We start from the raw sequence: 11,377 nt of genomic DNA, 5'->3' as shown, positions 1-11,377 counted from the left end.
ACCCTGGAGGAATCGCAACACGAGGAAGTCTCTGCCATCGAAGAAGGTTAAACCTGGATGACCCCCCTGGAGGAATCGCAACACGAGGAAGTCTCTGCCATCGAAGAAGGTGGAACCTGAATGATATTCTCCCAGAGGACTACAACAAGAGTAGAAAGATAAAGAATCAAACCGCAAGGTATTGCATCTCCCAGGAGAAGCTATACCGGAGGTCCTTCTCCGGCCCGTACTTGAGATGTGTCACACCCCGAGAAGCCGCTAGAATCCTTGTAGAACTACATGAAGGAGACTGTGGATCCTACTCTAGCGGCAGGAGCCTGGTGCTCAGGGCCAGAAAGGCAGGTTACTATTGGCCCACAATGGCCGCAGATGCCAACAAGCAAGCTAGGCACTGCGATCAGTGTCAAAGGCACCCTCCGGTTTCCAAACTCCCTCCGGGAAGCCTCAAATCCATAAGCTCACCCTAGCCCTACAGAAAGTGGGGCATGGATATAGTGGGAAAGTTTCCTATGGCGCCGGGGCAGAAGGTTTTCTTCCTGGTAGTAACTGACTACTTCTCGAAATGGATAGAAGCAGAAGCACTCAGCCGAATAACATACCTTCAGATCTGAAAGTTCCTGTGGACGAACATGACCACTCGCTACGGGGTCCCACAAGAGATTGTCACCGATAACGGACCCCAGTTCACAAGCCACAACTTTAAGGAGTTCTGCAAGAACTGGGGTATAAATCTCACCTTCGCCACACCCCGACACCCCAGTCTAATGGACAAGCTGAATACACAAATAAAACTGTGGTCAACATGTTAAAAAGGGATTGGAGGGTTTTTATCGGAAGTGGGCAGAAGAATTACACGGAGTCCTCTGGGCCTACCGGACTACTCCCTACACGGCGAGACATGAAACTCGTTACTCGCTAGTCTACGGCTCTAAGGACATAATACACACGGAGATGCACGTGAGAACAACGGTCTCAGGGTCTACCTCTCAAGAAGAAAATGACGAACTGATGTCATTGAGCCTCGACTTACTCGACGGAAAGAGAGAAGCCGCTCGACTACGAAACTGGTCCTACCAGCAAGATGTCGCCAGGACCTACAACAAAAAGTAAGAACCCGGACCTTCCGGCGCATCGGGGTCCCTAGAGTACCACATGTGAAAAGTACATGTATTAAAATGCTACGTGCTACACAATACAGGGAAACACTTGGTATACTTGCAAAAGTACTGTGAAATACAGGGAGCAAAAGTGCAAAAGTCTGGGAGCACATTATAATCTCTGCTTATCCAGACGTGGAAAGCTGTAAAGTCTGGCACTTGGGTCCCTACACCCACACCAGCACCCCCTAAGTCTGATAGTGGCTTCCTGCAGAAGCATAATGCAGCATATGAACTCGATAGTGGCCAGCTTCAGATCATATATCTCTTCCTCCCGGCGCTCCAGCTGCTCCCTCAAGGAGACATTCTCCGATGAAGCCATCATCCCTGCTTCGTCTTGGTTCCTCACTTTGAGCCTCAGAGCCTTGATCTCTTTCTCCTTGGCCAGAACGATATCCTTCTCCTCGCGCAGCTGGGAAGCCAGAGTAGCCATATCAGCCCCTTGATTGAAGCATGGTCGTCCATCCTCTCCCCAAGGTGGAACATCTGAGACATCGCCTGCACGAGAACAGTCTGATCATCAGCAAAAAAAAAAACCAAACGAAATGAAAAAGAGAGCAACATGTTACCTGGAGAAGATCGCTCTGGATTGATTGGATGGCTGCAAGAGAGTCTTCCTCCGGCAGAGACACCGGGGTCAAAGGGAACACCTTGGTATTGAGATTGGCTAGAACAGTGGCCGGGTCACATGACGACGACGGAGAGACATTCAGAGTAGATCCAGAAGCCTTAGAATTCTTCTTAGAAGAAGAAACTGGAGCGGTCCTTGCTTGGTGATACCAGTCAAATTACCCTAAGGAATGATTTATACTATCTCAAATAAGAGGTCGAGTTGTAGTACTTGTGAGAGACAAGGTTTCACTTCTTAGATTTAGGTTAGGTCAAGAGAGATGAATGAGAATCGTGGGCTGAATCCCGTAAATAAACTTGAAGAATGAATATGATTTAATTGATGAGTTGAAAGATGATGAATACAAAGGAATGTATCTTGTGATGATCAAAGAATACGTAATGCTTTTAATCTAGTACCAAAGTTCATCCATGAAAAAAAAGAGATCCCTTGTCTTTTATCTTCTCCATCTTTATATAGTCTAGGTTTCGTTGGCAACCCTTCAACTGTTCTCCTAGATATTTGGCTTCAATTACGGAGCTCGCTTTAGGCTCCTCTTGACCGAGTCTCTTAAGGTGTTAGCTCACTTTCTGTCGTGACCTCTGCTATGATGTCTCCCAGGTCCAGTCGTCAGCTCGGCTTTCAGCTCCCTTTGTTATGATGGGCTTATCGCAACCCACATGCTAGCTCACGCTTATCGGTACCTCACCTGAGGGTCATATTCGGGTCCAACAGTTGCCCCCAGCTTCCGAATAAAATCCTTTGTCTCGGAAGCTAGAATCTAGCTATCGATCTTATCTTTTCGTTAAGATAATGATTAGTTCTTATCCTATTTAGATTCAGCTTACTCGATCTAACGGTCTTTATTACGTTTGGCAGAATCTATGGTTCAGATGGAGAGGGTTTGAAATGACTTTTCCGAATCTCGAGAGGTGATGGGATATAAAGCGGTGAACATTAACTGCTAGCCTTCCACTTTCTCCACGCCTCCGTTCGGTTTTCAAGGTAACTTCTCTCTCTTTATTTTACTGCGATTTTTTTATCTTCCTCGTTACTTTTCTCTGCAAATTCTCTCCCAAACCTTGCAATCGATTTTCTCCTTAACCTTCCCATACTATGGATCATCCGAAAGAAGGTTCCGGGGAATCCGGGATGCCTCCCTCTGCTTCTGGAGCTAAACTACTGAAAGTTAAGCAAGAAATCGGAGCCAAGATGAGGAAGGGGAAAAAGACAGCCAGGGAGGCAATCGCGACCAGAGTTTCTAAACGGAAGAAGAAAGACGATTCTAGTGGGAGCAGTCCTCACTCGCCTTCGTTGCTGAAAAATCAAGACGTGGTTAACCTCATGGTTCAAGCTCTCGCCCAAAAGGAGCTTGGCCGTGCCTGTAATTCTGACGAAACCCCCGAGACCGCTCCGGAGGGTTGGTTCTGTTGCCATGAGAAGTACATCTCCAAGTCTCACTTGAGATTTCCTCTTCCGACCCTACTGCTTGATCTACTAGATCATTATCAGTTAGCCCTTTCCCAACTCTGTCCCTCGGTTATCCGGGTGATAAACGGCTTTATCACTAGGTCCAAAGAGGAGGGGGTTAGCGTCGGTCTTACCGAACTTATGAGCCTCTTTTCCCTGAAGGAAAGCGCCTCTAAGGAGGGTGGTACCGGGACCTACTACCTCCCTAGTCGTCCCAATCATGTTATCTTCAGATTCTCTAGTAGTGATGATGACTGGAGGAAGAAGTATTTTTACGTTAAAGTTGATCCTTCGACGGTTCCTGTGGGTCGGAACCTTAGGGTCACTTGGACTAATCCATCTGGTTAGGAATTCTAGGGATATGCTTTTTTCGTTTTATTCATTTATGGCCGAGTAACCTTTTGCTCTGATTTACTTGCAGAAATCGAAGATCCCCCGAAGCTCTCTACCAAGCTCACCAGGGCTCTATACCGCAAGTTGCAACAGAGTCCCTGTACCTGGGTGGCCTACACCACTTCTCGAATAAGTGCAGCCAGATTCCCAGATACCTACAACGCCTCTTTCCAAGATCCCATTCCTGCTGAGAACCTTGAGAGTGAGTTCTTGTCCGAACCTTTTCAATGATTTTATCGCTTTGAAGTTTTTAAACTTAAGGATTTCCATTGTTCCAGTTTCGGCAGGCGATTCGGTTGTATCGATCTCAACTGGTGCTAGTGCTTCGGGAACTGAAAAGTCTCAGCCAGGTGACATGACTCTGCGACCGTCATTCCGTTCTAGGGGTAACCCCTCTAAAGCTGCCAGTGCTTCTCGTGGAAGCGACAGGAACCAAGGAGGATCGTTCCTTATCTCAATGAAGGAAGTTTTGGACGACGGAGGATCCAAACCTGTTGTCGAGACTACTCCAACTGAGGTTGTAGCTCAGGATGCTGCTCCTCTCCCTGAGGTCCAGGTGCCGGAGGCTGACTACCAGGCTCCGAAGGGTACCTCTGAGATCGAGCCGTCGAGACACAAGAGGCCCAGGATCGATCAGGGCGGAGCTTCCATCCGTTCTTCTTCCTCGTCCTCTAGAGGAGGGACTGTTGGGTGGAGCTTTACCCATTCGAAGCCTGGGTCGATCCTGGATGACTCTTGGGGCCTAGCTGCGATAATGAGGCACCTGAAGAGCGTGGGATGTCCCCTTCCAGCGCTCAAGGACCTGACTAACCGAGATGAGTATCTCGATATTGCCCACTGTATGGGTCAGGTACGTGATCTCTATCTGTTATTTGTTTACATTCTTTGGAGACGATGATATATATATATTTTCTTTGGATTTATTGCAGTTGGCTGGGGCTGTTAACAGGGCCCAGCTCAGGTTTGAGAATGCTCTGTGTGCTGCCCCCAATGCTGGTGAACTTGCTGAGGTTACCGAGATGGTTAAGGCAGCCAAAACCGATCTTGACCAAGCCCGGGTTCGAATTTCTGAACTCGAAGCCGAAGTGACGAGGCTAGGCTCGAAGGCCGATGCTCAGCAAGGAGAGATCGAGAGTCAAAAGCTCGATATCCAGGTGAAGAGCAGGAGGATCAATGATTTAGAGGCTGCTCGAAAGATAGCTGAGCATCAAGTACGTGAGCTCATTGCCTCATCCCGGGATAGCCAGAAGAACAAGGAAGCTGAAGTCAAGCTGGCTGTCAGGGAAGGGAAGAAAGAAGTCGCCGAAGCTTACGGCAAGATCCTGGTCTGTGTTAAGGAGAAGTTTGCTAGGAAGAAAGATGAGGTCGACGCTTTGGTGTACGCTCAGGAGCTCCAAGCTAATGCCGACCTCTTGAAGGATATGCTGAACAACAAGATCCAAAGCGTTGAAGAGGAGTACAACCAATTGGTGGCCTTATTACCAGAAGCGACAACTGCGTATGAGAAGGCTCAAGTCTCTGACTTCTCGGTCAGCAAGCTTCCTCTTCCCCAGATCTCGGAGAGTTCAGGTACTTTCGAGATTAACATGTTTAATCCATCCTTTTCTGGGGAGTATGGCTCTAATTTGGGTTTGATGGCTCCTGACTTAGCTCCAGTCGAGGCAGCAATAGGAGGTGACGGCAATGTGGTCGATGAGGGAGTTCCTGCCGGTGCTGGTGATCCGATTCAGGAAGAGAAGGAAGATTGAGAGCTACGGCTCTTTTAACTTTATGTTTTGTGTTTTTAAGACTTCGGCCTAAGGGCTTTGTTTCGTTATGTTTTGTGACTTAGTGCCTGAGGAGGCCTTTAAACCTTAACGCTTGCTGGATTTCAATAGCCTGGGGAGGTTTTTAAACCCTTTCTTATGTTTAAATCGTGGCTATTATTTCTGTTTTAAGTTTTTGAACTTAACCTCGTTTCATTTAATCATAGTGATTGCGAATCTCAGATGAGTTGTGTGCCGTCATCGTTGAGTCGGATTAGGACCTTTAGTCTTTATTTATGATAAGCATTTAGCTTAATGGATATTCGGTCGTGATAACCTTAAAGAGGAGTTCTTGATTTTAGCTCGGGGACCTGAGTCCGATTCGTAAGGTTCTGGGACCTGGTTGTTCAGGTTCGTAGGAACCTTTATTTAGATTCATAGGGACCTGAGTTAATTCGAAGGACTTCGAGGCCTTTGAAGTTTAACGGATGGAATTGAGGAATTTCGGGATTTTCCTGATTCTTTAGGATTTTAAGACTTTCGATTTTGATAAGGGTTTCAAGACCTTCTGGTTTTGATTAGGATTTTAGGACCTGGTTGATTGTTAAGGATTTTAAGACCTTGCTGATTGTTAAGGATTTTAAGACCTTAGTTTATGTTAAGGATTTTAAGACCTTGCTGATTGTTAAGGATTTTAAGACCTTGCTGATTGTTAAGGATTTTAAGACCTTAGTTTATGTTAAGGATTTTAAGACCTCTGGGTGTATTAAGGATTTTAAGACCTTAGGTTCAGGTTTTCAGGGACCTGAATGTATTCGAGATTGTTGAGCTTAGGTCCCGATTTAGGGGGACCTAAATTTTCTTGGAGGGTTTTAAGACCTTTGATGTTTATGAAACTGAATCAATCGTTTTATTAATATCAGATATCAGAGAATACATGATTCAGATTATTTACACAGTAACTATTTTTAGGCTAAGTGTTCTTGGTAACACCTGCCCCTTTGGCTTAGGTGAGGAGGTTGGTGAGAAGAGGTTGGGGCTGCACTCATGACGGAGTTGCCTACGTACCCAGTCAAGGGATCAAGCCAAACGTAGTTCAGGGGTTTTAGGTACCTAATGATAGTATCTTTTGAGGTTCGTGGCATTCCACGATCGGATTTCAGGTACCCCGGTTCGTACCTTCTGGAGTTTGTAAACTCCGGGTCGTACTATGTGGATAATTCGGTAGGGTCCTTCCCAGTTGGTTCCTAACTTTCCAGCTCCCGGTTCCTTTGTTCCTTCGAACACTTTCCTAAGCACTAGGTCCCCTACGGCGAACTGTCGGGGCCTTACTTTGGAATTGTAGTGTCGTGCCATTGCTTGCTGATAATTTTGAATGCGAAGCAAGGCTTGGTCTCGTCTTTCCTCGATCAAGTCGAGGCTATCCATCAGGAGCTGGTTATTAGCTGCGGGATTTGAGGTGCAGAGCTCCCGTCTGAGGCTACCTGCGGTGGTTTCTGCTGGGACGACCTCCATCCCATAAGCTAAGGAGAAGGGAGTTTCCTCTGTAGCTTTTCGTGGGGTGGTTCGGCAGGCCCATAGTACTTCGGGTAGTTTTTCCGACCAAAGCTCCTTTTGGGCTCCTAGGCGTTTCTTGAGGTTTGCTAAAACTGATTTGTTGGCAGCCTCCGCCTGTCCGTTCCCTTGAGGTCGCCGAGGTGATGAGAAGGTGAGGCGGATGTTCCATTTATCGCAGAAACTTTTGAAGTCGTGGGATATGAACTGTCCTCCATTGTCGGTTACGATTTCGTATGGGACGCCATGCCTGCATACGATGTTTTTCCAAACAAATCCTTCGACCTCGAATCTGTTTATTTGTTGGAAAGCTTCAGCTTCAATCCATTTCGTGAAGTAGTCGGTTAGGACCAGGAGGTTTAGTAACTTCTTTCCTTTCCCTGAAGGTACTAATGGACCTATAATGTCCATAGACCACCTCATGAATGGGTAGGGAGCTGATATGTTAGACAGCTTTTCCGCTGGTTGGTGTATGATCGGTGCATGCCTTTGGCATTTGTCGCACGATGAGGAGTAGACCTCACAATCTGCGATAATGGTAGGCCAGAAGTAGCCTTGCCTTTTTATTCGGATGGCTAAGGCTCTGCCTCCGGAATGGTTTCCACAGGAACCGTCGTGCATTTCCTTCATGAGTTTCATAGCTACTAGGCCGTGAACGCATTTTAGGTAAGGTCCGGAGACACTTCGTTTGTGGAGGGCTGACTCGATTATACAGTATCTTGCTGCTAAAGCTTTGAGTTTTCGAGCCTCCCACTTGTTGGGTGGAATTTTTCCCTCTAGGATGTAATCCATGATCGGTATTCTCCAGTCTTCTCTTCCTACAACTTTGTTGTGAAGAGAGGAGGGAGATTCCTGTTCGGGACCTGGTGCCGTGGTGCCCCCGGAGATATTGTTGGAGTAGGTTCTGGGTTCTGAGGAATATCTCCAATTTCCTCGTTATCCCCTGTGGTTTGTGTAGCGTTCCTAGATGCGTTTTTAAGAGCGGTGCGGCTTCTTGTTTGGACTTTATAGACAAGTGGCTCCGAGGTCTGGATGGTGCCCCCGGAGGTACTCGTAGAGTTAGGCTCTAGGGAGTCTGAACTTCGGTGAGTACCTTCACTTTTGTCGTTGTTTTCCGGGTTCTGGGTTGCTTTCCTGGAGGTGTGCTTTCTGAAGCTGCGTGTTCTAGTTTTCGGGAACCAGAATGTCGTGAAAACTTGGGTAGCTACCGTCGGGAGGCTGTTATCCTCTATTTTTTCCTTTGGTTTGCTATCCATCTCAGCCTTGGTAGCTATGTCGATACTTGGCTTCTCGATTCCTTCCACGGGTATAATTCGTTTTACGAGAGGGTCGGATGTGGAAGCTAATGCGGCGAGCGCGTCTGCTGAGGAGTTCTCCCCTCGTGGGATCCTCGTTAGCTCGAACTTGTCAAACTGCTTTGTGAGGTTTAGGACGACCTCGAGGTATGCCCCCATTCTTTCGTCCCTTGTTTCGTATTCCCCGTGAAACTGGCTAGCTACCAGCTGCGAGTCGCTGTAGGCGTTTAGCTCCCGAATTCCGAGGCTCAGGGCGAGCTTTAATCCAGCGATTAGTGCTTCGTACTCGGCCTCGTTGTTGGAAGCGTTAAATCCAAGTCTATAGGATTGTTCGATGGTTTCTCCGGCTGAGGAGGTTAGTCTTAAACCGACACCGGAGCCTTGCCTTGACGAGGCTCCGTCCACGTATAGGCTCCATTTCGGAACCTCTGTTTCCTGGTCTAGATGTTCGGATGCTAGCTCAATAACGAAATCGGCGAGGACCTGAGCTTTTGCTGCTGCTCGGGGTCTGTACTCGATGTCGTACTCGCTGAGCTCTATAGCCCATTTTGCTAATCGTCCGGATTGGCTAGGGCTATGCAGAATCGTCCGTAATGGTTGTGAGGTCATTACGATGATCGAGTGCGATTGGAAATAAGGTCGCAGCTTCCTGGCGGCTGTCACGACTGCTAGGGCTAGTTTTTCCATGGTGGGATATCTCGTCTCGGCGTCTATTAAGCTTTTGCTAGTATAATAGACAGGTCTCTGTTCGTTTTGTTCCTCTCGTACTAGCACTCCGCTGACTGCAGCTGCCGACACGGCGAGGTACAGGTACAGTGGTTCTCCTACTACAGGTTTGGATAGTATCGGAGGTTCCGAGAGGTAAGCCTTCAGCTGTTTGAAGGCTTCTTCGCACTTTTCATCCCATAAGAACTTCTTATTATTTTTCAGAAGTTTATAGAATGGAAGGCATTTATCGGTGGACCTGGAGATGAATCGATTTAGTGCTGCGATCCGTCCGGTCAATCTTTGTACCTCTCTGGTCGTTTTAGGTGATGGCATTTCCAGGAATGTCGCTATTTGTTTCGGGTTGGCTTCGATGCCTCTTTCGGTTACGAGGTAACCTAGGAATTCGCCGGAAGGTACTCCGAAGGTACACTTAGCTGGGTTTAGCTTCATGTCGTATTTGTTGAGGATTTCGAAACATTCTCTTAGATGGGAGATGTGGTCCTCCCCCTTTGAGGATTTGACTAACATGTCGTCGATGTAGACTTCCATGGTTTTTCCGAGTTGTCCAGCGAACATTTTATTTACTAACCTTTGATAGGTAGCTCCCGCGTTTTTCAAACCAAACGGCATGACCTTGTAACAATAGGTTCCTCGTTCAGTTATGAATGCGGTTTTCTCTTGATCCTCAGGATCCATCATAATCTGGTTATATCCTGAAAAGGCATCCATAAAGGACAAGAGCTGGTGTCCAGCCGTTGCTTCGACCAAACGATCGATATGAGGTAACGGGAAGCTGTCCTTAGGACAGGCTTTGTTTAAATCGGTGAAGTCTACACAGATTCTCCATTTCCCATTCTTCTTTTTTACTACCACTGGGTTAGCTAGCCAATCGGGGTATTGTACCTCTCGGATGGACCCGGCCTTTGTTAGTCGATCGACCTCGTCGTTGACAGCTTGGGCTTTTTCTAGACCTAGCTTACGACGTTTCTGTTTGATCGGTTTAAAAGTAGGGTCTACATTGAGCTTATGAGTGGTGACATTTGCATCTATGCCTTTCATGTCGCTGGTGGTCCATGCAAAGTTTTGATATTCTGTTTTAGGAATTCGACGATCTTTTTGGTTTCGAGAGGTAGCTCGGATCCGATGCTCACCTGTTTCTCAGGGTTTGAGTCGTCGATGCTAACTTTTTCGGTGAGGTTCTTAGGGGGACCTCGGATATTTCGTTGCATTTCGCGACTCTCCTGGATCTGTAATTGCTATTGGGGGGATTCTTTTATGATTTCGAATCCTCCCAGGTAACAGATCCTTGAAATCTTTTGGCTACCGTGTATGGTAGCTATTCCGTTGGTTGTTGGAAATTTCACGCATTGGTGATAAGTTGAAGCTACTGCTTTCATCTTATGAATCCAAGGCCTTCCGAGGATTGCGTGGAAAGGGGATGGTTTGTCGACAATTATGAAGTTGGTCATTTTCATGACTCCGCCAGCTATAATTGGGAGCTTAATTGTTCCCAGTGAGGTGGCTGTTTCACCTGAGAAACCTACGAGGTTGGATTTCTGGTCGACAATTTCGTAGTCGTCTATTTCCATTCCCTTTAGTGCGTTGTAGAAAATAAGATCGACGGAGCTTCCGGTGTCGATCAATGGCTTAGGTACCTCGTACCCTGCTATATTTAATGTTATGACAAGGGCATCGTCGTGAGGTCTATCGAGGTCTATCGAGGTCTAATGTCTCGCTCTCCCAGAAAGAGATCTTAGTGTTAGACTCAGGCTTGGTCGGTTTGGACTGAGTGTTTGACACAGCTTTCCGTACGTGACTTTTAATAGAGTTAACGGAGTCTTGACACACACCGGACCCTCCAAGGATGTAATCGACCCTTGAGCCAGGGCTCGATTGGGGAGGTGGTTTACTCAAGAGGGCCTCGATTTGTAGGCTTTTTCCTTGTGGAAACTTTCCAAGGATCATCTCGACTCTCTTTTTGGGAGCTGGGGGTGGTGAGTCTGTTTCTTTTTCAGGTGACCTCTCGCGTTTCGGAGAGCTATCTCTGGGACCTCTCTTCTGATAAGGTTGTGGCTTTTTGAGGTCCACATCTTTTATTTCTCCGGCTGCGAATTTAGCAGCCAGTTGTCGTTGGAGGTCCCAACATTCTTCGGTTGAATGTCCCTTTCGATCGTGGTAAGAGCAATGTTTGCTCTCGTCATAACCTTTGGACCAGGGGGCTTTAGCTGTCGCGGCGACAGGTTTTTCTTCCTTGTCTTCCTCGACTACGTAAGAATGTTCTCCCTGGGTCTGATTATTTCGGGAGCTACCTCTTTTGTGAGGTCCCTTTCCATCGGAGGCTTCGCCTTTCGGGTGACTCTGGGGTTTTCTGTGGAGCTTATCTAATGCTGCCATTTCCTCCTCCAAGGTAATGTATCTAGAGGCCTTATGGAGGGCGTCATCGAT

At 47.2% G+C, this 11,377-nt stretch overlaps 1 protein-coding gene and 1 pseudogene across 5 annotated transcripts; one reads left to right on the top strand and one right to left on the bottom strand.

Annotated features, from left to right (window-relative positions):
* The first annotated feature begins 577 nt into the window (after positions 1-577).
* On the top strand, positions 578-5,617 carry LOC125593050. Of its 5 annotated transcripts, XM_048768990.1 has the most exons (4): positions 578-2,772; positions 3,659-3,832; positions 3,909-4,480; positions 4,560-5,617. In XM_048768990.1, exons 3-4 carry the CDS (start codon positions 3,986-3,988, stop codon positions 5,376-5,378), a joined length of 1,314 nt encoding a protein of 437 aa, XP_048624947.1. In that variant the 5' UTR covers positions 578-2,772; positions 3,659-3,832; positions 3,909-3,985; the 3' UTR covers positions 5,379-5,617. The 5 variants fall into 5 exon arrangements, with proteins under 5 accessions (XP_048624947.1, XP_048624946.1, XP_048624945.1 ...); XM_048768989.1 differs by having other exon boundaries at positions 3,659-4,480; XM_048768988.1 differs by lacking the exon at positions 578-2,772 and having other exon boundaries at positions 3,431-3,832.
* A 355-nt stretch (positions 5,618-5,972) lies between these two features.
* LOC125593049 lies at positions 5,973-10,438 on the bottom strand (annotated as a pseudogene).
* Positions 10,439-11,377: the final 939 nt, after the last annotated feature.

Source organism: Brassica napus, chromosome C9, assembly GCF_020379485.1.
Source record: "Brassica napus cultivar Da-Ae chromosome C9, Da-Ae, whole genome shotgun sequence".
In the NCBI taxonomy this organism is placed as follows: Eukaryota; Viridiplantae; Streptophyta; class Magnoliopsida; order Brassicales; family Brassicaceae; genus Brassica; species Brassica napus.
This window is presented reverse-complemented; position numbering and strand designations above follow the sequence as displayed.

What these genes read in the sequence shown, in the direction of transcription:
- LOC125593050 (XM_048768990.1), top strand. Translation starts at nt 3,986, where the DNA reads ATGACTCTGCGACCGTCATTCCGTTCTAGGGGTAACCCCTCTAAAGCT. An exon ending in TTGCCCACTGTATGGGTCAG is followed by an intron (nt 4,481 to 4,559) that starts GTACGTGATCTC and finishes GATTTATTGCAG; the next exon opens with TTGGCTGGGGCTGTTAACAG.